This window comes from Hyperolius riggenbachi, chromosome 2 (genome assembly GCF_040937935.1).
Source record: "Hyperolius riggenbachi isolate aHypRig1 chromosome 2, aHypRig1.pri, whole genome shotgun sequence".
In the NCBI taxonomy this organism is placed as follows: Eukaryota; Metazoa; Chordata; class Amphibia; order Anura; family Hyperoliidae; genus Hyperolius; species Hyperolius riggenbachi.
The window spans coordinates 92,718,691-92,745,503 of NC_090647.1; the positions used below are offsets into that span (position 1 = coordinate 92,718,691).

At 44.7% G+C, this 26,813-nt stretch overlaps 1 protein-coding gene across 1 annotated transcript in view; it reads left to right on the forward strand.

Moving 5' to 3' along the window:
* Positions 1-3,258: 3,258 nt before the first annotated feature.
* RFC3 (replication factor C subunit 3) overlaps positions 3,259-26,813 on the forward strand; it is a 29,500-nt gene continuing 5,945 nt past the window's right edge. Inside the window, exons 1-8 of the mRNA XM_068267060.1 lie at positions 3,259-3,507; positions 7,652-7,789; positions 11,958-12,025; positions 14,514-14,611; positions 18,172-18,353; positions 22,039-22,175; positions 24,217-24,315; positions 26,729-26,798. Of these exons, the coding sequence (XP_068123161.1) occupies positions 3,421-3,507; positions 7,652-7,789; positions 11,958-12,025; positions 14,514-14,611; positions 18,172-18,353; positions 22,039-22,175; positions 24,217-24,315; positions 26,729-26,798 (879 nt within the window). The 5' untranslated portion in view covers positions 3,259-3,420. The remainder of the gene's footprint in view (positions 3,508-7,651; positions 7,790-11,957; positions 12,026-14,513; positions 14,612-18,171; positions 18,354-22,038; positions 22,176-24,216; positions 24,316-26,728; positions 26,799-26,813) is intronic.

Genomic DNA, 26,813 nt, shown 5'->3' on the forward strand with positions numbered 1-26,813 from the left:
GAAAGATCTGTGGCTGGGGCTCCAGTCGCAGGCTACCGAACATGTTTGGTCCTGTCTACATACCTCCTCGATTGTGTGAACCTAACCTAGTCGGTGAAGGGAACATTCTGCGCTGCCAAGGTTTTGAAAAGAATTGTAGCACACATGTGCAGATTGCTCCCGGCGACAAGAGCTGCAGTCACGGACCTTTCTGAGGGGGCAGTGGCACATAAGAGAGGACCCAAAGGACACTAAGCAGGGCCAGATGTAGACTTCTTGCCGTCTGAGGCAAACATGAGGATGCACCGCCCCCTTCCCCCAATGATCGCACAGCACCTGCCTGAGGAAAGGTGGGAACCTGTTCACCGGAGAAGGGCCTGATTTCTCTCCTCCCTCCCTATCCTAGGGTCCCCCTTCAGTGCTCTCCTCCCCCTCCATGCAGAATAGCAGCGGCAGTGTAAAGGCACTTAGGTCCAGCCGCCGGCGGGTCTCCCCTTTGATGTGCCTTCCTTAGCCGCTGCTCATCTACTTCCTGCAGAAGAAACAGAACTATATCAATTTAAAGTGTACCAGAGATTAAGAATACTTACCCTTTTATACATACCTGGGGCTTCCTCCAGCCCCGTGTGCACGGATCGCTCCCATGCCGCCATCCTCCACTGCCTGCAGCTCTGGTACTGGGTCCCGTTACTTCCTCCCGTCGCTGAAGCTCTTTACGTATCTCTCCAGCGGCCACTGGAGAGATACGTAAAGTGCACTTCCTCTTGCGTAGACTGGCCAGCGACTGTAGGAAGTTACAAGACCTGGTACCGGAGCTGCAGGCAGTGGAGGATGGCGGCATGGGAGCGATCCGTGCACATGGGGCTGGGTCCCCTGCAGCGCCCTACTTTCCTTCTAATGTGCGGCCCTGGTCCGCACACCTCCTAACCGCGCTCCCCGAGACGGGAGCTGTCTGTGCAGTATGTAAAAGTCTCTACTATGCATGCGCAGAACGCTCCCGTCAACAAGAGCGTGGTGATCGAGGACGCACGCGGCCACGACTCGGGGGACTGAAGGGACACTTAGTGACAGAACGGACACAGGGCGGCTGCAGAGGGCTGGTAGAAGCAAAGTAAGTTAAACCCATTAGAAGCAAAGTTAAGTTAAACCCATTAAGGTGGGCGGCGCGCGCCGAAAAATGGGGGGATGCGCGCCGTGCCGGAAAACTGGGGGCTGCGCCGCTCCGAAAAATGGCCGTGGCTATGACATTGTATGGGCGGAGCTAACATGATGATGTAACAGCGAGGCATAAGAAAGCAGTGTTTACGCCATGATGTGGTCAAACGCAAATTCGCATCATGGGTATGCAGAAACTGTGTGATGCTATTTAATAGTATACTGTAACCCCAAAGCAGCAAACATAGCCAACTATGACCATTTAAATAATAAATGCAGCAACAGTTACCCCAGACACCAGAAAATAAACGCAATGTGGGCACATTTCAGCACAAAATAAACGCAATGGGGGCACATTTCAGCACAAAATAAACGCAATGGGGGCACATTACAGCACAAAATAAACGCAATGGGTAACATTTCAGCACAAAATAAACGCAATGTGGGCACATTTCAGCACAAAATAAATGCAATGTGGGCACATTTCAGCACAAAATAAACGCAATGGGGGCACATTTCAGCACAAAATAAACGCAATGGGGGCACATTACAGCACAAAATAAACGCAATGGGTAACATTTCAGCACAAAATAAACGCAATGGGGGCACATTTCACCTGGGAAAAAAAAGCATTTACTCACCTGGCAGAAGTGTCCTCTCGCTCCCAGCCGGCCTCTGGCTCGCTGCTCCTGGGACCGTCTTGCTCCTCCTCCTAGTCTCCCGCACTGACAGGCAGAGCAGGGCTACGGCAAGATGGCGCCCGAAGCCCTGTACTGGAGACACAAATAGTCTCCAGTACAGGGCTTCGCAGCCATCTTACCGTAGCCCTGCTTGTCTGCTGGTGTCGGAACACCGGAAGACTAAGGAGGCTGGAGCGGGGCTGCAGGCAATTAACTGGCACGCCGTCTATAGACGCCGCTGCCAGTTCATGCAGTTACAGTGGCCAGAGTCCCGAGGCTGGGACGTCCCGCAGCTAAAAGCGGGACGTTTCCCGGGACCTCATGCTGCCTGGGGCAGCGGACGTGTCCCGGGCAATCCGGGACGTCTGGTCACTCTAACTGCACCCGCGCGGCCCTGGCCACGCACATCCTCGTTCATGCTTCTGTCGCCAGGAGCGTACTGCGCAAGCGCAGTAGAGAATTTCTCGTACTGCACCTGCACAGGACGCTCCTGCTCCTGGAACGCGAACGAGGATATCCGTGGCCAGGGCGCAGTGGAGATCGACTTAGAAGTCGGCTTCCACTGCGTGAAGAACAGAGAGCCGCGGCAGGGGAGCTGAGGATCACAGCGTGGGCACAGGTCAGCTGCAGGGGACTGGCAGAAAGTAGCCCCAGGTAAGTGAAACATACTTTTTTTTTGGAGCTTTCAGTTCCGCTTTAAACTCATTTTCCTGCAGAAAAACACTACGGGCCCTTTTCCACTAGCGCGTTTGCGCTAGCTGAATCGCAAAACCTCAAACCGCTAGCGATTTTACAATCGCTACGGTTTGCTTTTTAACATAGGAATCGCGGTAGGTCATTTCCACTACCGCGATTCATTTTTTACTTGATCGCGATCGCGCCGCGGAGCGACTTTTGCCGCGATTTTGCTATGCAGTGCATAGCATAGCAAAATCGCGGCCGCAAACGTCGGGAAAACGGCGGAATTGCGATTCAGCAATCGCTAGCGTTCAGCGCAAACGCTAGCGACTGCTAGTGGAAAAGGGCCCTACAAGAGCTTTTCTATAAGCGCTTTGTGATTTTAAAACCTTGCTAATGTTATGTACATGTTCACACTGGAGTGAAGTTATTAGGATTAGAAATCCCCCATAGCATTGTATTAGCAAGAGCTTTTACAAGCTCTATCGTTTAAACAGCTCTTGTAGTGGTAGATGTGCACCAGCACACTGAACCATGATTATTGGTTTAGATTATGCTATGCTGATGGAGAGGGCGCACAGTACTGAACATATAAAAGTTGAACGCAATACATTCCATAGGGTTAAGCCTGAACCTCTAACTAATACATTTGCAAGCCTAATAATAACTTGATAAAACCTGACTTGATTACGTTACAGAACAAGTCAGGTATAGCGGCCATTTTTAAGAAGGCTAATCCTCCTTAGTCTCCAGCAAAATGGCTTCGAAGATGGTGCTGCGCTGGGCGGGCTGTCAAAGACTCGGCATCGCGGGCTGAAGCGCTCCCTTCGCGCATGCGTATGGCACAACACGGTGATTTCGCGGGGTGGACTGAGAGTGATTCGCGCCGGATTTGAACCGGTTGTTCTTCAGCTGCAGAGGGGACAGAATGAGTCTGTGGGTGGACAAGTACCGGCCCACCTCCCTGGCCAAGCTGGACTACCACAAGGACCAGGCGGCACAGCTCCGGAATCTGGTAACTGCGCCTTGTAGTGCAGCTGGTCCCAGTCTAGCAGCACTGTCACATGTCACTGGCTATTTATCTCTGCATGGGGGTCTTACCTAGTCTTCTCTGCCAGTCTGCATATAAGCACGTCACACCAATCTTTGGAACTCTGATTTTTGTTAGATTTAAAGGGAACTGAGTTCAAATAAAATTTCACATACCTGGGGCTTCCCCCAGCCCCCTGCAGACTTCCCATGCCCGCGCCGTCACTCACCGATCATCCGGTCCCCTGCAGTGGCTGAGTTTCGTTTTCAGTAGTGCGGGTCCCTGATCGTGCTCCTGTCCCTGTGGCCGCCTTGCGTACATGTAGTACATACATGTCCGCGCAGGTGCAAGACAACCACAGGGATGGGAGCGTGATCGAGGACGCGCACGGTCAGAGCCGCGCAGGCGCATTACTCGGCAACTGATCAGTGGCTGAAACCAAAACTGAGCGACGGTGGGTGACTGGATGATTGGGGAGTGACGGCGCAAGTATAAGACGTCTGCAGGGCCTGTGGAAGCCCCAGGTAAGTGAAACTTTTTTTATTTGAACTCAGTTAAGGTTCCCTTTAAATAGTTATATTTAAAGTTCAGGACCTGTATCCACTAGTGCGGAAATCGGGCCGAATCCGCATCGTTTTCCTGCAGGCAAATCACGTGGGGCAACGCTGCCATAGGGGGATAATGCTGCAGCCATATGAATCGCTTGCCATAGCGGTTTGCCGACATTGAAGCAAGTTTGCGCACTAGTAGCAGCGAATCTCATAGACACGCGGTGGCTAGTGGAAATGTAGGCTTACAATGGTGCACTTCCACTTGGAAGCACAATTGTGCTGCTTTTGCAATTGTGCAACTTGCTATTTCCACTTGCCGTGATTGCCCCATGCAGCCTTCAGGAATGAAACGCGATCGCACTGAAAATCGTGCAGGTAAGCAATTACAATTTGAGCAAAAACAGATCGCGTGAATGGAAAAGGAGCACTACAATATACATGCAAAATGCGGTGCTATTGACAGAACAGCTGCAATCTGCTTTTTTGAGCAGTTTACAGCAAGTGAAAAAGCACCCATTGTGTGTGTGTTTTTTTTTTGTTTTTTCTTTCGAGGGAGAGGGGTGGGCGCTTATTATTGTTGTGTCTGTTGCCTTACATGTAACAGGAATGCAAAAGATTAGGAAAGCGATGCTGCAAGTTACCTGCATTGCATACAGTCAATGAAAAGTATGCTTCACTCTTACCATGCCGTTATACTGCAATGCACCCACCGCACTGTGAATGTTGCATGGGAGGTGCATTGCAAAATGACCGTTATGCCGCACCACTGTGAACATAGCCTGTGTCTCTGTTCACGGGACTCATATAAGTGGTTGGAGGGCATCACTTTTGAGTGCTCAGGTATGAGCTTGGAATATAAAAATGCTTTTTCTAGACTAATAAAAATGCTTCAATAATAATGTACGAAAAACACGTGGAGAAATGCTATGTGTAGTAGAGGACAGGAAATGTAGAACCAAAAGGAAATTAAAAAAAAATTCGGTACTTATCCGTTAGCCGGGCGCATCCGGCAGGTGGCGCTAATTACTATTCCCCCTCCAGGCCGACATGGATAGTAGGGAAAGATGTAACTCTGGTGGAGTTTTGTCGCCACCTAGAGGATGCGCACGGCTAACGGATAAGTACCAAAAATTCCACAAAAGCCAATTCAGAATTAAAAACCCTTTCCTGGAATCCAGCTTTATTGCACAGTGAATTACTTCCAGAATGGCATAACTGTAAGAAAAGGCACTAGTCTACTTTAGGGGACCCAGCTGGAAACCTCATAAGGAAATTAGGTGGACGGCACCTTCTCAAACTGCTAAGATTCAGAGTGGTTGTAGAAAACTACACCCACACTATTCGGCTAATTACAATGCTTTGTACTGTGATTGGAGCTGTGATTGGAGAAGTGCTCCCTATGAGTTTTCCTGCTGAGCCCCTTAAAGTAGACTTTTCCCAGAATAAAGCATACAGGAGGTCTAAGTAACACACCTACACACACATTGGCTATCATTCATGAACAGGCTGTCGGTAAAGAGAATCAGTGCGGGAAAACACCGCTGGCGGATTTTTAGACTTCTGGGTGGGCATTTATAAAAAAGTATCCATGTGCGGTAGCAGTGCGGAGATTCCCCGAACTAGGCAGGCGGTAGGCTTGCGGAGACACAGGAAGCTGCCGAGTTGATACATTTCTCCGTGTTCCGCTCTACTGCAGCTGCCTGGGAGGTCTGTGTGTCTCCATTCACTTACATTGTTATCGCCACATCAGAGGGAGCGGAACTTCCCGACCTCACACCGCTTGCGGTGATCTTTATGAATTAACATTTTGCTACATTTGTACCGATTAATCACCGCACAAGGCGGTGATTTATCACTCTGCTCGGTAGTGTCATTTTTCCATGCGGAAAGAGGCTTTATGAATGCTGAATTTGCTAAGTGGTCGGTAAAGTCAGCTGTTTTAAGCATTTCCGCATGCGGAAATGCTTTATGAATGATAGCCAATGAGCGTAAAATCGACCGAAAAACGCATTGTGTGTTCCTAGCATAAGAGGTCTAAAGGTGGCCATATACAAATCATTTCCCGCTCCCCATGCAGCAAAATGATCGTTCTCTTTTTGATCAGATAATTATCAGAATAGTACTGATTCCTTTCTCGCACATCGATTCTCAGTAGGCTTCAATTTGAAATTTATTGAGAACTGATTAAACCGCAGCTTGCACTGTTCAATGCCGTGTCCCGATCGATTGATCTGCTACCACTGCTAACACCCCCCCCCCCCCCCCAATCTACAAAATGTTCAGTCCTGTTCAAGTGAGACATCCAAGTCACTTTAGCCCAAAAGAGATTGGAATTCTGATTAATGGGACATGTTGTGCAATAGCTTTCCCATAAAATCAATCGTGGGAAAGTCGATGTGTATGTGTGTGACTTACTCTATGGTCACTGAGCACTAGAAATGGTAAGTGAGATGACATTTATTCCAGCTTTCAAACAAACTGGATGCAGCGTGCAATTGGGCCAATTCAGATCAGCAGCAGTTCCAAGCTGCATACGATATTCATGCCATCCAGAAAAAATAGCATTCCATTTACCCTCTTTGTTAAAGCAACCTGACGAAAAAAACTAAAGTCTGGTACACACACACACACACACACACACACACACACACACACACACACACACACACACCTTCAACTTTGATTGGCCAATCACTGACCAATTTTACCATCTTCATGTAGCATGAGAGCTTACCTACACAATCTGCTCATAGTATTCAAAATTTGTTGACCCTCATTCTACAAAGAGGTGGTAAAATTGGTTACTTAAAATTGAAGTTGTGTATCAGGCTTTAGGTACTCCAGCTAAAGGTGCGATCACACATCCCGTTTTGATTGGCCAATTTTACCATCTCTACGTAGTATGAGCGCTTACCTACACTGTCTGTTCATAGTATTCAAAATTCAGGGCTGTGGAGTTGGTACAAAAAAATATGACTTCAACTCTGACTTTTGACTCCTCAGTTTTTGAAACCTCCGACTCCTTAATCTAATACTTACCAGGGCTGGGGTTTTGGTACAAAAATCATCTGACTCCCGACTCCAACTCCTCAGTTAATGGAACCACCAACTCCGACTCCAGGTACCCAAAATTGCTCGAACTCCGACTCCACAGCCCTGTCAAAAATCTGTAGGTCCTCATGCTGTATATGGAGGTGGTAAAATTGGCCAATCAAAATGGGAATGTGTGAATGCACCCTAAAGCCTGCTACACATTTTCATTTTATGATTGGCCAATCGCTGAACAGATTGTGTAGGTAAACGCTCATGCTACAGGGAAGTGGTAAAATTGGTCAGTGATTGGCCAACATGTTTATCTGGCTTTAGAATGGGCTCTGGATCCCATAGAGCTTTCATAGTTCTCTCAGTCTCCTCGTTCCCCCGCTTCTATAGGCATCATGATACTGGACTGGCTCAGAAGTGGCTCTGCTCCAGCTCTGTATGCATTTTCTTATCAAAAGCTTGAGTTCATGTTAATAGATTATTATTGTTTATTGCCATCGTCAACAATGCTCTTGACACCATATTAATATTTGCAGGTACAATGTGGGGATTTTCCTCACCTCCTTGTGTTTGGACCATCTGGAGCTGGAAAGAAGACAAGAATAATGTGCCTGTTAAGAGAACTGTATGGTGCTGGAGTAGAGAAGCTGAGGATAGAACATCAGTCCATAACGGTAATGCTATAAAACTTTGTTTTTGTGTTCATATAGTCATAAATTCAGATAGTCATATAAAACCTTAAGGGCCCATTCACACTAGAAGCGCTTTTCTGAGCATTTTGCAAATGATTAGCGTTTTTAAAATCACTCCCATTCACTTCCATTAAAATTGTGGAAAAATCGTTGATTTAAACGTTCGCAAAATCTCGGTGACTTTTCCACGATTTTAGTGAAAGTGAATGGGAGCGATTTTAAAAACCGCTAATCGCAAAACGCTCAGAAAAGCGCTTCTAGCGTGAGTGGGCCCTGAGGGTCCATTTCCACTAAGCGCAAATCTGCATTGTGGTCATTCACATTCGTACTGAAAGCAATGCATTCTCAATGGAATAGTTTCTATTGAATTTTTTTTTTTTTTTTTGTAGTCCGTTTCAGCTTGCTGCATCTGTTTCCCATGGAATCATTGTCAATTAGGCTAGATCAGGCATTGGCAAACTTGGCCCTCCAGCTGTTAAAGGAATACTACCGATACCCAAGTGTTCTAAAATGACAGTGTGCAAATAATGTCTAAGTAGCTGTGTAAACATTTTCCTACTTTTCATGTTAAATATCAGAGGCAAAATCTGTAATTTATTGAGGGTAGGATTTGGCTATATTGGGACAAATCAATTGCAGAAGGGGTGTCTGCTTCAATGCACAGCCAGAGTTGCATATCAGACTACAGAAAGCATATATCAAACCTATCAAACTCTGAAAGCAAAAACAGTATGAAAAGCTGTGACAAATAGTTATATTTCCTCTGCTCTCTTCAGACACTTCAGTCAGAAACACAGGACACAGGAGCTGCAGCTGTTGGGAACTCTCTCTCTGTCATACATAGAGCTACACAGAGTTCACTGATCAAGTGTGAGGGGAATTTCCCCTCTCCTCATGGCTCAGTCTGCCTTCAGTTTTGGTCAGTAAAGTTTGAATGTATTTTGATAACCGTAAACAATGAAGTTGCTACTAAAATGTATACACCAGTACTTAGCAGCACTTCCCAAACAATTCCTGTGTCAATTGAAAAAAATATGTAAATCGATAGTATTCCTTTAAGGAACTACAAATCCCACAATGCATTTGCCTTTGAGTCATGACTGTGGCTGACAGACTCCTACAATGCATTGTGGGACTTGTATTTCCTCAACAGCTTGAGGGCCAAGTTTGCTCATGCCCGGACTAGATGCATGTGAAATCCAGGGCTGTGGAGTCGGTCCAAAAATCCACCGACTCCGACTCCTCAGTTTAGGATTCCACCGACTCCTCGACTCCGACTCCTCTAATTTGCATATTACAATTTTGTTGATTAAAAGTATGTAACATGAAATTTGTCTCTTAACTGCCAACGCTTAAGAATTTTACAAGACAACTGAAGTGAGGAGGATATGTAGACTACTATATTTATTCCCTTTAGACTAAAACTAGTCCTTTGTAAGAGTACTTGTAAAAGGTACAAACCGGAACAAAGAACATCTATCAGGCCCTAGGCAATGTAAGTGTGGGTACATGTAAGAATGATGTGCAGGTACTCTGCAGGGGAATGAGGAGATTCTTCCTCTATTACACATTCTTCATGCACAATCTGAACAAGGTTTATGGGTGACAGACAACACCTCTGTGTTCAATATGCACAGCATTCTCAGTGGATTCCCTGCAGCTCTGTGGGGAGTGCATATGTAGAGTATAGTACTACTGTGTAACAAAGTAAACCTGAGACAGATGAAATTAAAGTTTTATACATACCTGGTGCTTTCTCCAGCCGCCTTCAGGATAATCAGTCCCTCAGTGTCCTCCTCCACCACCTGGATCTTCTGCTATGAGTCCAGGTACTTGAGCAAGTCGGGCGGCGTAGTGCGCATGCACACACTCCGCCGCCAGGAGCATACTACACCTGTGCAGCACTATTGCGCAGGTGCAGAATGTTCCTGGCTGTGGGAGCGGCATGCGGCCGGACAGCGCTGACTGGCTGAGTTACCAGGACTCATAGCAGAAGATCCGGGTGGTGGAGGACAGCGAGGGACTGATTAGCCTGAAGGGGGCTGGAGGAAGCCCCAGGTATGTATAAAACTTTACTTTTCATCCGTCTCAGGTACCCTTTAATTTGTAGTCACCAAACCAAATTTTAACAACATATCAAATTATTTGATTTCATCAGCAAAGGGAGTGCATACATTTGCATAAATCAGCATCAGTGCAGAATTATTTTCATCTCATTGACCATCTCTATTAGTGACACAGCTACACATCAGGCTTTATTCTTACAGCATAGATGTTATTTAGTATATATAAGAGATTCCTGTGTTTCCTGTGTACACATCATACATACAGTCACAATCAGATATGTATATCTGACCTTAAAAATACGGGGACTGCTTTATTGAAGCAGCACAAGTAACTAATTTTGATTGGTTTATTTCATTTTTGTGGACTAAGCACAGCTATTACTGTATATATACTGTATATATACATTATTTTTAATGACTATTATCTGAGAAATAGAACATTTTAGCATATTTTCTATTTTAATTACAGTTACAAATTCATTAGGAGCATTTTTTCCCGACTCCGACTCCAGGCACCCAAAATTGCCCGACTCCACGACTCCGACTCCACAGCCCTGGTGAAATCGCATCAAAATTCACATAAAATAACAAAACTTTGCAAACAGAAAAAAAATCCTTGGGGAAACGGGCCTGAAAATGAACCTGAACGAAGTAAAATTATTTAAAATAAACACAAGATGTACCTGAAAATGAATATGACATACTTAGCTTGCTGTAAGTTACTCTCAGAAGTTCGCCATTTCTGATTCCTTCCAGTTCTGACACGATCTAGTTAGACTTGTCTCTACAGAAGCTGAAGCCCCTTTTTCACTCTATCAGTTGCTGTCAGTTATAACCGAAAGTGAACCCAAAGTGAGAGGGATATGGAAGCTGCCGTATTTTTGTTTTATTTCCTTTTAAGCAATACCAGTTGCCTGGCTATCCTGCTGATCTTCCACCTCCACTCAGAAGTAAAATTACTGACAGTAAATACCTCAAGAAATTACAGTTCACAAAGATTAAAGCATTTGGTAAATTAAGTAAAAGTGTTGGTTATTTATCTCGGTCCCTGACCAGTTGCTAACTCACAATCTGCATTTGGTATAAGTTGACAGATGTTGTTGACGGCCAATAGGGAGAGCCACGCAGCCCTGCTTCTCACCCCATTTATCCCATACTCTGGAGGGCAGGACTTCAGAACGGCAGAGCAGAAGATGGTGACATTTGAAAAGGCTTTTCTGTGTCCCTTTAGATGTGCATGTCTGCATACTGAAACACAGAAGAGATCTCTCTAGCTAGCACCGATGCACATCTAATGGGATGCACTGGATACCTAAAAGTCATATTTTTAGGAGTAGGAGGATAGATAAAATTCTTCATCTCATGTTTGTTTTTTTAAGTATGCAGCTGACTTGCGTTTGCTTTAAAGGAAATCTCTGAGGATTACAAAAAAATCTACTTACCTAGTGCTTCCTCCAGCCCCTGGCAGCCGTCCAGCTATCCTCGCCCAAGCTCCGGTGGAGATGCTGACCTCGCTAGGTCAGCATCTACTGTGCCTGCGCAAGCTCCGCTGGTGACCGTGCTCACAGGGTATGGAGTGTTCTGCAGAACGCTCCATACCCTGTGAGCGCAGTCACCAGTGGCGCTCGTGCAGGTGCAGTAGATGCTGACCTGGCGAGGTTGGCAGCTCCAACGGAGGAGATCCCGGGACACCAGAGCTTAGGCAAGGGCACAGAACAGCTGCCAGGGGCTGGAGGAAGCCCCGGGTAAGTTGATCCTCTCGTTTTTTTTTTGTTTGTTTGTTTTTTAAAAATCCTTGGACAAGTGTAGTTGCTGCTAATGTTATCCAGCTGCCACACCACCAATTAACAGTGTGGACCAATACTGTAGCCAGCAACCATTTCTGTTACAAAGTTTCCAATATGAGGTGGTCTTGGTGGAAGAACACTCCTTCCATTATGGAATGTATAGAACAGCAAGGACATAAAACCTAACCAAATTGAAGAGGGTCAGGCTTGTGTAATGACTGCTGAGTGCAAGTACATATAGAAACCATTCAGTGTGTGTACTAATGCTATTATTTTTTTTTTTTTTTTTTTTACCAGACACCTTCGAAAAAGAAAATTGAAATTAGCACTATAGCAAGCAACTACCATTTAGAAGTGAATCCAAGGTATGCCGTTCAGTCTGGGCGGTTGTAATTTCTGATGCTGATATAATTTATTGATGCTTAATGAAGACTTTACTATAATGTTTCCCCAGTTAGGATCATAGCCAGGAACTCCTCCCCTCTTTTACTTCCCCTATATACCCAGAGGTTTTGTTTTATAATAAAGAATTTAAAACTAATGAGGCATCTCCGGCCTTTAAGCAAAACCGCTAATTTGGGCCGTCGGCTATAGCCAGAGCACGAATTACATGGGTAAATAAAAGTTTAGGTAGTCAGTAGTGGAAAAGATTATAAAATAGGCAGGAGTATAGCTAGCCTCCCTGGCAGTAAGCCCGAACTACGCTCGGGCTAGCCGCCGGAGAGGATCACATGGCCCCGGAGGATTTTATTAAAATAAAATTAGATTAATATGCTTAAAGAGAGTCTGAAGCGAGAATAAATCTCGCTTCAGACCTCATAGATAGCAGGGGCACGTGTGCCCCTGCTAAACCGCCGCTATCCCGCGGCTTAACGGGGGTCCCTGATCCCCCAAATCCCCTCCGTAATGCGGGGGAGCGCTTCCTGGTTGGGGCAGGGCTAACCGCCGCAGCCCTGCCCCACGCGCGTCTGTCAGCGTGTATCTCCGCCTCTCCCCCGTCCCTCTCAGTCTTCCTTCACTGAGGGTGGCGGGGCGGCGATGCGCCGCTGACAGACGCGACTGGAGGCAGGGCTGCAGCCGTCAGCCCTGCCTCCAGGAGCGACCAAGTCTGCGACCAAGTGTCGCAGTGGGGGGTTTGGGGGTGAAGGGACCCCCGTTCAGCGGCGCTATAGCGGCGGTTTAGCAGGGGCACACGTGCCCCTGCTAACTATGAGCTCTGAAGCGAGATTTATTCTCGCTTCAGAGTCTCTTTAAGCTAGCACTTGGCTAGCTAACCATGTCCCCCAAGTCCCCCCACTCTCCCCCGATCGCCGCTGTTATACTTACCCCCCAGGGATCCCGCAATGGCGCAGCCTCCCAATCAGCTCCAGGATCAATATCTGGAGGATTGGGACTGCGCATGACGTCAGGCGTGATGTCCGATCATCGCCACAGCAACGACTGAAGCTAAATGGTGAAGCTGCGGGGATCGCGGACGGGTAAATATTGCCGACGGCGATTGGGGGGATCAGAGCAGTGCCGGGGGACTTGGGGGCCATAGTTAGCTAGCGAATTAAGCATTTACATCAAATTTTATTTTTAAAAAATCCTCCTGCGGACGCAGCCTCTGCAACTGCGTACCGCCAGGGAGGCTAGAGTAATAATATTTCCATTATTTGTATAGCACTTTTCTCCTATCGTACTCAAAGCACTTGTGAGGCAGCCACTAGAGCGCACTCAGTAGGCAGTAGCAGTGTTAGGGAGTCTCGCCCAAGAACTCCTGAATAGGTGCTGGTTTACTGAACATTCAAACTCCTGTTTCCTATGTCAGAGGCAGAGCCCTTAACCATTACACTATCTAGCCACAGTAGTAGTAGTAGTAGGGTGTAACCTCTTTTGGCTACACCCTGCACCCAAATTTACCCGTGCAGTTTTTGAATGTATGCCATTTAGAGGCCCTGTCATATGGACGACTATGTCTCTAGCAACTAGTTGCTAATTGTAGCGGCTTGTGACTAATGCCAACAACTGATTATCGTTGGCAGCCTTATTAGACTATTGAAGTCTATTTGCAGCTACAATTTGCTGCTGTTGAGCCCACCTATATTAGATGGGCCTAAGTTGTAAGTGTAACCTGCCCATTTATCCCTCATTATCGATCTGTCACTTGTGATACTAGTGACAAGATTGGGGGACAATGGCCTCCATTTTGCATAGCTTTTTAAGAAAGGTAGATAAAACTGGTCCTCAGGGCCGCATTAGGAAAGCATGTGTGCTTGATTACCAAAGCAATCAGTGTAACAGATTACCCAGCAAGCTCATTATATTCCAGAACTCCTAGGAGTGTGTAAGGGGCTAAAAAGGAACAAAAAGCCCTCTCACTAACATGCTATGCAGAACAGAAGTTTACCTTCTTAAACAGAGGGTATTTGTGATTATTCAGGTTGGAGTTAGTACCTCAGGTGTCCCCCAATGCATCACTGCTGAATATGCAAATTTTGCCTTTGATTTTGCAAAACAATGTCACATTCTTGTTTCATTTCAACTTAACATGGAAACTGGAGCATTTAAGAGGAATCATTAGTCAATCTCACTTAAAAGCAAGAAAAATACTATAGATGTCTCTTTATTGATAGCAGGAGACCAGTACTGATCTTACTTGAATGTGTAGTTCTACAGGTATATGTATCGACTTTGACATGTGACACAGTAGAGGAAGAAGGACGACCCCTTTTCACGCTTCATTGGCCACTGTCAGCAATGTGCTTCTGCATTTATTCTAAACCAATGCTGCTTTAAAAAAAATTAATTCCTCCAAATGTGATATTGCGAGTATTCTAACATGAACCCAACTGTCTGATTTTCCTTCCCCAGTGATGCTGGCAACAGTGATCGTGTTGTTATCCAAGAACTGCTGAAGACAGTTGCACAGTCACAACAACTGGAGACAAGTACACAGAGAGATTTCAAAGGTTTGTATGTGAACAGGATAGATCGCTGAAAGGGTTGGGGAATACGTAAAGGACCATTAAAGGACAACTGAAGTAAGGAGGACATGGAGGCTTTGCCTTATTTGCCTAAAAGGAAATAAATATGGCTGCCTCCATAGCCCTCTTGCTACAGTTGTCCTTTAAGCTTTTCATTTTCCCCCCAATATTGTTCCTTAAATATTTTTGCAACAAATGTGAGGGCAGAGATGGCCTTTGGGGGTGGCAAGTGGGACAATCTCCTCAGGCCCTGCGGCGGTGGGGAGAGTGGGCATCGTAGTTAAAACTCACCTGTCTTCCCCTGATGCTCACAGCTTCCATCTCTTTCCTGTCCCGGCATCTGACATATTGGTAACAGCGCCCCCTGTGATGACGTGGCTGCATGTCACCACAGGGGGCGCTGTTACCAATACACAGATGCTGGGACAGGAAGGAGATGGAAGCTGTGAGCATCGGCAGAAGAAAGGTGAGTTTTAACTACTATGCCCGCTCACCCCACCGCTGCAGCCACCTACCTATCTAACCTGTACTGCGGGCTGGCACCTGTCTAATGTATACTGCAGGCTGGCACCTACCTACCTATCTAATCTGCACTGCAGGCACCTATCTAATCTGTATGCGGGGCACCTACCTAATCTATACTGGAGGCACCTACCTATCTAACCTATACTGCACACACCTACCTATCTAACATACAAAGTGTGCGTGCGTGTGTGCGTGCGTGTGTGTGTGCGTGCGCGTGCGCGTGCGTGTGTGTGCGTGCGCGTGTGTGTGTGTGCGTGTGCGTGCGTGTGTGTGCGTGTGCGTGCGTGTGTGTGCGTGCGTGTGTGTGTGTGCGTGTGCGTGTGTGTGCGTGTGCGTGCGTGTGTGTGCGTGCGTGCGTGTGTGTGTGCGTGCGCGTGTGCGTGCGCGTGTGTGTGTGTGCGTGCGCGTGTGTGTGTGTGTGCGTGTGCGTGCGTGTGTGTGCGTGCGTGTGCGTGCGTGTGTGCGTGCGTGTGTGTGTGTGCGTGCGTGTGTGTGTGTGTGTGTGTGAGTGCGTGCGTGCGTGCACATCATATGTCTCTAGGCCCTGCATATGACACTCACCCCAGGCCCTGCGTACTCTAAGGCCACCTCTTTGTGAGGGCTCTTTTCCACTAGCTGCGATCTGCTTCAAAAAGCCATTTTACTGATCATATGAGCACTGGTACTCATTTTCCATTATTGCGCTTCGACTTTTGCCTGCATGGAATCGCTGACCTGTGCGTTTCTCGCTGTGATTGTTTAATTTCCAGTGGCTGTAAGGTACAATTCCAGGTAATTGCGCTTGCGATCATGCTTGCTAGTGGAAAAGAGCCCTGAAACAAGTCTGCGGAGATGCAGTCTGCAAAACTGTCTAGGTCATGGTTACTCACAATTATGACAGCATGTACCCCTTTTTGAAAAATGCGGGGGGGGGGGGGGGGGCTTGGTATGGGGGGCCAGCTGGACCAGGCTGCTCTTGCATCTTTAGTTTTGAATTTCTGGGGTCAATGCAGTTCAGCTTTCTGCTTCTCATCAGAGAGGTGGGATAGAGGCGGAGAAGGCATAGAGTAACAGGGAAGGGACATTCCTATCGCCAGCAGGGGCAATAGCAATAGGGGCCTCTGCTGCAGTCAGAATCATTTTATTTCGCCAAGCATGACAGGGTCATGCCTGGAATTGGGTATGGCAAATACAGAGCTCTGCATCTACAATGTCACAACAATAGTGCAGTATACAAGAGACATACTGTGCATGATAAAGCATTTAACAAAATAATACAGCTATTATGACAGTCTATGGGGACTGAGCTTATGAGGGCAGCCAGAGCTATTTCAGGTCCAAGCAGGCAGAATAACTGTGACAGGGCCAAGTCTGTGATCCTGAAAAGGAGGGGGTGGAAGCGGAACGTGGGTGGAGTTCAGGAAGTTGATGGCATAGGGGAAAAAAGAGTTCCTGTGCCTCGTAGTCTTGGTGGGGATGACCCGGAATCTCCGCCCTGAACGTATCCGACTGAGGTAGCAATGGCCAGGATGAGAGGGGTCGTTGGCTATCTTCAGCGCTCTAGTGCGCGGTCTCGAGTTGTAGAGTAGGTCAAGTGAAGGCAGGGGTTTCCTGATGATTCTCTCTGCTGATCTAATGACCCTCTGGAGTTTGTGTCTGTCGCTGGCGGAGGAACCAGCGTACCAGACCAGGATGGAAAGGATGTCCCCTTCCCCTCTTAGGCTACCAACAAGCTGCTATCGGGAGGGGGGAAGCCAAGAGAAGGCTGTGCCAAGAAGACTCGGCGGCAAGTAATTGAGCAATGTGCACATCCCATTTGTACTGTAAAAATACGCCTTACACTTTAAGGTATTGGAGGCTGCACATCAGCACAGAAGTCAGGCAACTGACATGGTTTATTAGAGAATGAAGATAGCAGCCTCTATCAATCTCACTTCAGGTTCCCTTTAATCACTTCACCCACACAGGCTGTTTTACCCTTCCTGCCAAGAGCCATTTTCACCTTTCAGCACCTCCCATTCATTTGTCCATAACTTTATCACTGCTTTTCACACCTAAATGATCAAAATCTTGTGTTTTTTGCGACGAATTAGGCTTTTTGCGAGTGATATCTGTTTTCATTAATAACTTTTACTGTGCATTTTAAAAGGAAAAACAAGGGGAAAAATGCACTTTTTCTTCAATTTCACATCCTATAAATGATGCTACTTTAGATAAAACCCAAACATTTTATTTGCTCATGTGTCCTGGCTATCACAACATTTAAATTTATGTTCCTACGGTAGTACAATGTATTATTTGGAAATAAAGTTGTATTTTTCTGTTTTGTGGGGTTTTTTTTTCTCACTGTACCCTAGCAATAATTACAAGCCCTTATTTGCAAAAATAACAGTAAAATACCCTCGTCATACATATTTAAAAAAAAAAAAAAAGCTGAGCCTAGAGTAACCATTTGCAGTAGCTGGATAGTGTGCTGTTAAGGGCTCTGCCTCTGGCACAGGGGGCCAGGGTTCAATACTCAGCTCTTCCTGTTCAGTAAGCTTATTCTGTAGGAGACCTTGGGCAAGACTCTTTGACACTGCTGCCTAAAAAGCGCATCCTAGTGGCTGCAGCTCTGGTGCTTCTGAGTCTGTGCAATATATTTTTTTATTTTGTCACTTGGGCTCTTGCTTGCGTTGTGTAGATTTTTACTTATATTTTAATGAATGAACATGGCTTCTGGCTGAAGCAGTGATAATTCATTTATACAGAATTTTAATTGGCTTTGGGAACATGTTCCCATTGACCAATCACTGACGAGTAACTCCCAGCGGGTACGTGGCAGTGGATCAAAGTGCGTTAAGATTACGTCAACCGCTTAATATAGGAACTAAATGCTTTTGATTCAGTTGCCTGTTGACTGGTGCTTGCCATACCTGCATAAAGACATGATAGGAAGTTCCACCATAATGGTCTTCAATAAGAAGTATTATCAGTAATTGCTGCGCAGTAACATTCATTGTTCACCAGGGATGCTTTGTTCTGCCTTTTTATCCTCACAGTTGTCCTACTGACAGAAGTGGATAAACTAACGAAAGATGCCCAGCATGCTCTGAGAAGAACCATGGAGAAATACATGGCCACTTGCAGGCTGATTCTGTGTTGTAATTCTACATCTAAAGTCATTGCTCCAATACGAAGCAGATGCTTGGCAGTTCGTGTCCCGGCGCCCAGCACAGACGAGGTAAAATCCGCAGTTGGTGGATTAAGAAACATTGTTCTGCAAGATGGATTATCCTGTGTTTTTTTTTTTTTTTTTTTTTTTTTTTTTTAGAATTTCAAAACAAATCTTCTGGTGCTTTCTCTTCCTATCCGCTGCCTTTTTATTTAGAATCCGAATAGTTTATTTCGCCAAGCATGGCTGGGTCCTGCTCGGAATTGGGTTTGGCACAATACAATGGTCAAGAGGATAGGGTAGAAAACAGTTAATAAAAAAGCAAGAAAACACAGTGAGGCCAGAAACCCACTAGGAGTGATTTCTAATCCCTAGTGATTTGAAAAAGCTCTTGCTAATGCAATGCTATGGGGGATTTTTATAATATCACATCGCTCCAGTGGGAGCACACCTGCAGCATTACATTAGCAAGAGTTTTCAAATCGCCAAGTGCTCAGAAAATCGCTCCTAGTGGGTTTCTGGCCTGATATTTCTGCCTGGCCTTCGGCCTCTGCTTCCAGGCCTCTCTGGTAGTGATGTGTGGCAATGGCTGAGGCGCCACTTGTAAATTGACCGTATTAGGCAACGTTCATTAGCCCGAACATACTGCTAGTTACTGTGACATCACTACCATTATTTACTGTGAGAATTGACTGGTCACTCACTAAGGCTCCCCTCCCACTTCTGTAGAAAACATACATGCTCAGTACATTTTCTACACCGCTAGGATCCACTTTCATTTGTGAAAAATAAAAAGGGAAGCAGAGTGCAGACCTGCTTCCTTTTTCCGCATCCCCACCGTAAGCGGCCACTGCATGAAAGGGCGGTGCTGTACAAATAAAATCCACTCACCAGGATTCGTGGAAAGAAGTGACTTAACGCAGTCACTTCATTGGGAAGGTGTAAGTGAAGGGAGGAGCAAGCTGCAGGCATCTGGGATGCCCTGGGTATGGAAAAAAATGCAAAGCGGCGCTTTGCCCAGAAAAACACACCTCTTTCACCTGCCCTTGTATCCTATTACCATACCTTCTTCTCTGCCTCTCCGAACTTGCTCCTGAGGACTGCAGTGAAGCGGCGCAGGCGAGCATGTGCGCGATCTGAGAGTAAGAGAAGGGGGTAATAGTATACAAGGACGAGCCAGACAGGTAAAAGAGGCATGTTTGCGCTACCGCTCTGATAGTCTTGGAGACAGGGATAGCTGACTAATCCAAGCAGGCTTTGTATACAACAACCAACCAATCACTGGTTAGGTACATTGCTTGCCGTGATTGGCTGTTTGTTGTATACGGAGTACCACATACAGTACAGCACCAGCATCTGTACCTGTTTATACAGTGTAGCACCAGTACATACAGTACAGTATACAAATGTCCAACAGTCAAGAGGGTAGTCTTATAGGGTGAGTATATCCCAAAATGTATATTTTAACTGGAAAAGTTGAGGGTTGTCTTATACACAGGCATATACAGTAATAACCTAATATCAAACTTATTTTGAGTAATTTCTGGTGTGGTGGTAGCTTTTAAGTGTATTGGGGGGGGGGGGGGGGGTGCTCAGCAGGCAGGACACAGAGGCATGTTCCCTGCTCTATGCTATGCCTCTGCGAAACTGGCAGCTTGTCGGCAATCTTGAGGGGAAGGGGTGTCCCTTGTAGGAGAAGCACTCCTTCCCCAGCTCTAATAGGTCAGTTCTGTGTCTCCCTCACCCTTTCTACATTCTGGTAAGCCTCTTACCCGCCTCCTTGCTCTGTGTTGACAGTCAGAGCCAGAGCTGCAGTGTCATTACCCCAGGGGTTGCAACCATGTGTTTTTTTTTTGTTTGTTTTTTTTAATCTTTTTACCAAAAGACAGTGATTTGGAAAGGGGGGGGGGGGGTACCTGTTGGTTATTATGATGGTCTGCATTTTGAAGAGAGGCTTCATGATTGGCTCAAGTGTAAGCAGAAGGTTTTGCAGAACGCATGCTGCAAGTCCCGCCCATGGAGGTATTATTATTTATTTGTATAGCGCCAACATATTCCGCATCGCTTTACAAAGCACAGTCAGACAATACGGGGAACATAGGTACAACCAAAAAATGTGCAGAGTCTCAAGCAGCACAAATATCGCAACAAAAACCGTAAGCATTAGGGGGATGACCCTGCCCTTGCAAGCTTACAATCTAAAGGGTAGTGGGAGACGCACTAGGTAAGGAGACTTGGGGGGGGGGGGGGGGGGGAATGGATAAGGCAGTGAGCCTTTGCCTCTGATTACATTGTGAACAGATAAGTAAACGGGCTAAAAAATGTTATAAGCTTGTCTTGTGTTTTAAGCAGGGCTGTGGAGTTGGAGCAATTTTGGGTGCCTGGAGTCGGAGTCGTGAAAAAATGCTCCGACTCCTAATGAATTTAAACTGCAATTAAAATAGACATTATAATAAAATGTGAGATGTTTTTTGTTCCTGTCTGTACCTTCTTCAAGTACTCTTACCAAGGACTAGTTTTAGTCTATGACTAAAAGTATTAGAGGCAGAAGATCAGCCAAATAGCCAGGTAACTGGTATTGTTTAAAAGGGATTAAATATGGCAGACTCCATATCCCTCTCACTTCAGCCACCTCTTAAAATTCCTAAGCGTTGGCAGTTAAGAGATGCATTTTATGTTACATACTTTCAATCATCAAGATTGTAATATGCAAATTAGAGGAGTCGAAGTCGGTAGAATCCTAAACTGAGGAGTTGGAGTCGGTGGATTTTTGTACCGACTCCACAGCCCTGGTTTTAAGAGTGCATTTGAAAATGTCCAGGTTTGGAGCATGAGGTACAGGCTGTGGAAGAGAATTCCAGATGAGGGGTGATGCTCGTGTAAAGTCCTGGATGCGAGCATGAGGAGCCACTCACAGGGAGTCAGTGGCTGCCTATATTGTTTTGGTTGCATTTTTTTTTTTTTTTTTTTGTAACAAATCAAGGCGGCTGCAACAATTTTTAAGGAGCCCTGGGTATTGTACTAGTCATTTGTCCAGTCCTAAGGTATACTTAACCTTGTAGTGCTTGTACTGTACCTCCATTAGGGGGCAGAGTTGGACCTGTGCAGCAGAGGATGTACCAGGGTATGCTGGGCTGTTTTTAGGACAATTTCTGATATAGTAAACCACTTTTCCTGGTCCATTGGAGTTTACTATAATGAGATTATACTGTATAACTATTGTGCTAACTCTGCTAAATAAGCAATTCAGGCTTCTGCTGTGATTGCATGGGATATAGCACTCTAGTGACATGCTTCTATCCCTCATGAGTTTGGTGGTGGCAGATAGCCCAATTAAATATTTCAATTGAACACATTAAATGTTATATTTAGGTACTATGGTACCATCTGAGAAGGGCCAATAGGGGTTCATTTGAGATCCCAGTGTTTTGCTTTAATTACCCCATCTCTATTTGTATGGTTTGAAGTGTTTTGTAACCATCAGAAGCAGTAAGCACATTTGTGATTTTAGGACATAAACCTACCAGGATCAAGACAGTCTAGTTTTATTTTGCTATTGATATAAGTAGAATAACCACAGGAGATAGTATGCTTGTCTTATAAAACTGGTCTAAAGTCAGTAATCAGTGCATATTTCATTATTGTTTAGGGCCCGTTTAAAAGAAACAAAACGCAAACCAAACCGCACCCCAATAATGTATGCAAGTATGTCCACTAGTATATCAGGCTTATCTAATAAAGTGTTTCTTTGCAGATCTGCACAGTTTTGTTTACCGTATGCAGAAAAGAAGGCCTGTCTCTGCCGCAGGAACTTGCTCGAAGGATCGCAGAAAAATCTGGCAGAAATCTCAGAAAAGCCCTCCTAATATGCGAGGCGTGTCGTGTCCAACAGTAAGTAAGCATCCATTTAACCTTAAAGCAGTATTAGATATAAGCGTAAGGGGTTTTGTTGTTCCCACCTCTTTATTTTAATATTGTTTCCAACATTTTTAGAGTGTTTTTCTCCTGTCAGACTTAAAGCGCTTGAGAGGCAGCCACTAGGGCACGGTCAGTAGGCAGCAGCAGCAGTGTTAGGAAGTCTAGTCCAAGAACTTACTGAATAGTTACTATAGTTATATTTTATAGTATATATAGTAATAGTTTAGCAGGAGCAGGGTTAGCTGTTTTTCATCTTTGCCCTGTGTCCAAATTTCCTGGCACCTTAAAGGGACTCAGAGCTGACAAAAGGAAAAGATTGATACATACTTGGGGCTTCCTCCAGCCCCATCCGCTCGGATCGCTCCCACGCCGCCGTCCTCCACTGCCCGCAGCTTCGGGAACAGATTTCCGTCACTGTTGTCAGTCGGCTCCAGTCTACACAGTAGAAATACGCTCTGCGTATCTCCAGCAGCTGCTGGAGAAATACGTAGAAGGCGCACTTCTCCTGCGTAGACTGGCTTCGACTGACGTAAGTGACGGGACCCGGTTCCTAAAGCTGAGGACAGCGGCGTGGGAGCAATCCCAGCAGATGGGACTGGAGGAAGCCCCAGGTATGTATCAATCTTTTTCCTTTTGTCAGCTCTGGTACACTTTTTAAATACATGGATGCTCTGCCTCTGCCCAAAGCTCTTAAGCTACATAAACAGAAGGCATCATTCTAACACACCCCTAGTTGTTAAGACCCACCTGAATAAAGAGGTTGAGAGGGAAACCATTTTATTCCACAAATTGGGGAAAACATGAGAACCAACAGTCATTCTGTATCCCGCCATGAGAAATCAGAGACTTGAATTAGCAAATTGGCTGAGCAAATTTACAAAAACAAATAATTGGCAAATCTTTATTGTCACCCATTATATCTGAACATGCTTTCAAAGTATAAAGGTAGAAGTAGAATTTTAGGAAGCACCATGTAGTTTTAGCTTATTTGTGCAAGTAAGTTAAAAGAAAATTTCTAGTGTCTTTGTAGCGGAGTTCATCCAGATCTGCACACAAAAGTCCCACAAAGATTGGCGTTCCAATCCAACTTTTTTTGCATCTTTCAAATTTTTAAAGGGAACCTTACCTGAGAGGGATATGGATGTTTCCTTTTAAACAATACCAGTTGCCTGGCAGTCCTGCTGATCTCTTTGGCTGCAGTAGTGCCTGAATCACACACCTGATACAAGCATGCAGCTAATCCAGTCTGACTTCAGTCAGAGCACCTGATCTGCATGCTTGTTGAGTGGCTGTGGCTGAAAGTTTTAGAGACACAGGATCAGCAGGAGAGTCAGGCAACTGGTGTTATTTTAAAAGGAAAAATCCATATCCTTCTCAGTTTATGTTCCCTTTAAAGGAATACTATCGATTCACATATTTTTTTCAATTGACACAGGAATTGTTTGGGAAGTGCTGTAAGTACTGGTGTATACATTTTAGTAGCAACTTCTTTGTTTACTGTTAGCAAAATACTTTCAAACTTTACTGACAAACTGACCGCTGACTGAGCCATGAGGAGAGGGGAAATTCCCCTCACACTTGATCAGTTAACTATGTGTAGCTCTGTGTGTGACAGAGAAGAGAGCTCCCAACAGCTACAGTTCCTGTGTCCTGTGTTTCTGACTGAAGTGTCTGAAGAGAGCAGAGAAAATGTAACTAATCGTCACAGCTTTTTCATACTGTTTTTGCTTTGAGTTTGATATTTGCTTTCTGTAGTCTGATATGTAACTCTGGCTGTGCATTGAAGCAGACACCCCTTCTGCAATTGATTTGTCCCAATATAGCTAAATCCTACCCTCAATAAATTACAGCTTTTGCCTCTGATATTTAACATGAAAAGTAGGAAAATGTTTACACAGCTACTTAGACATTATTTGCACACTGTCATTTTAGAATACTTGGGTATCGATAGTATTCCTTTAAGCACATTTTTGATAGTTTTCTGTTATGTTATATGCTTTTTTCTTTGAACCAGGTATCCCTTCAGCTCAGACCAAGAACTGCCAGAAACAGACTGGGAGGTGTATGTAAAGGAGACCGCTAATGCCATTGTTAGCCAACAGACTCCACAAAGGTCAGTAACTAGATTTTATTTTTCTTTAATAATTCCAAGTTATCTGCACTTGAAACAGAGTGATCTGGATAAACGTGGGTATCTATACAAGTTAAAAAAAAAACAAAAAAAAACAAAACGTGTTTTCAACTAAGGAAATAAAATTTAAAAAAAGCCCTCTAGACCTGCAAGGCAGTAGTAAACATGATTCTTCCCATGCTGCGAGAGGCACTTTTTCTATACCACACTGACGTAAGAGGATTTTTTTTCTCTTGCATATCTCTTCTTCTCCTCATGCACTCCTTTTTACTTTTGTTTTGAAAAAAAAACGTACCAGTTCCTCTTTACGTCTCAGTCTTTCCCTTGTATCTTTATGCAGTTTTGCAGAGTGTGATGATGTTGCCACAACGCTTTTTCCCCATATTGACTGGGAAGGCAGTGACATAAGCAGAGGTTCTCTTACACGGCTTCAATATTTAGTAAGCCAGTGACTTGGAACAAAGAATCCTCACCAGGCGTGGACTGTATTCTTTTTCCATTTATTTCGTCATTATACTGAAGCCATGATAAAAAGCCTGACAGCTTAGCCGCTCCAGCAGCATAGCTGTTAATATTCCTGTAGAGATGGTTTAACTTAAAGGGAATCTAAGTGAAAGTGAAAACATTGGCTGAATAGAGTACTGGTTAAGGGCACTGCCTTTGACATGGGAGACCAGGGTTCGAATCCTGGCTAGGGTCAGTACCTATTCAGTAAGGAGTTCAAGGCAAGACTCCCTAACACTGCAGGGTGGCCTCCTGAACGCGTCCCAGCGGCTGCAGCTCTTGAGCATTTTGAGTCCGACAGGATAAAAGTGCTATATAAATGTTCGGATTATTATTATTAATATAAACTTATGATGATTTGTATGAGTAGTACAGCTAAGAAATAGAACATTAGCTGCATAGATATTGTTTCCAGTACAGGAAGAGTTAAGAAACTTCAGTTGTTATATATGCAAAAGGGCTTATCTGAGCTCCACAACCAATTTGGTTGCATCTTTCTGGAGCATTTATATATCAGAGAAACAGCCAGAGACAGATTTAGATAACATTTTTACTCCTGGGAAGTTGAAAGGGTCATTAGCTCTGCTTGTGTTATAGTTTAACCACTTCACAACTGACACAAGTTTTACCCCTTGAGCACCAGAGCAATTTTCTCCTTTCAGCGCTCCTTACATTCATTCGCCTATAACGTTATCATTACTTATCACAATAAAATGAACTATATCTTGTTTTTTTCGCCACCAATTAGACTTTCTTTAGGTGGGACACTATGCCAATAATTATTTTATTCTAAATGTGTTTTAATTGGAAAATAGGAAAACATTTTGAAAAAAAATCATTTTTTCAGTTTTCCGCCATTATAGTTTTTAAATAATGCATGCTACTATAATTAAAATCCATGTAACTTATATGCCCATTTGTCCCGGTTATTACACCATTTAAATTATGTCCCTATCACAATGTTTGGCGCCAATATTTTATTTGCAAATAAAGGTGCATTTTTTTCAGTTTTGCGTCCATCCCTAATTACAAGCCCATAATTTATAAGGTAACAGTTTTATACCCTCTTGATATAAATATTTAAAGATTTCAGTCCCTAAGGTAACTTATTTAATTTTTTTTTTTTTTAATTGTAATTTTTTTTTATTTATTTTAATATTACAAAAAAAAAATAATTTGCTAATTGGGGAGTGTGGGAGTTAATGAGTTAATTTTATATTTGAAAATAATGTATTTGTATGTGAAAAATGTTTTGGGTGTAATATTACATTTTTGTCCACAAGATGGACAAAACATTTTTTTTTTGCACGCGTCCTACAAGCGTTGGAAGAATGCTTGCAAGGACGTTCAGGGAGGCTGGGAAACTGATTTTTTTTCTCACAATGATCGCTCTGCTTCTCATAGAAGCATGCTGATCACTGCGGGGGCAGAGATCAACGAACGGGAATGGTTTTTCCCATTCATTGATCTCCGGGCGGGTGGCGACGTGCACGATCACGGGAGCGCACGTGCGAGCGGGAGCGCGGACAGCGGCGGTAGCGGCAAGGGGTGCGTATATATCTATCTATGCTCCGGGCGGGGAACTCAAGTCTAAAGGAGCGTAGATATACTGTACCCAGGCGGCGAAGTGGTTAAAAAACAGAGTGTGGCTTGTAATTGCAAATATCAGAGAATTATGCAATGTTCTAAAAAAAAAAACTAAAATTAGACCATTTTCTTTGTTACTAATGTTCTATAAATTATCAGTACTACACATACAATTCATTATATCATACTATTTTCACTTCAGTGCCACTTTAAAATGAATGTATTTGTAAAGATACCTTTATATAAACTAATATCGCATCTTCCTTGTGAATGATCTCACATTCTCGTGCAATTCTTATGACAGGCTGCTTGAAGTTCGTGGTCGGCTGTATGAGCTTTTGACGCACTGTATTCCTGCAGAGGTCATTATGAAGGTAGGTGTTTGGTAA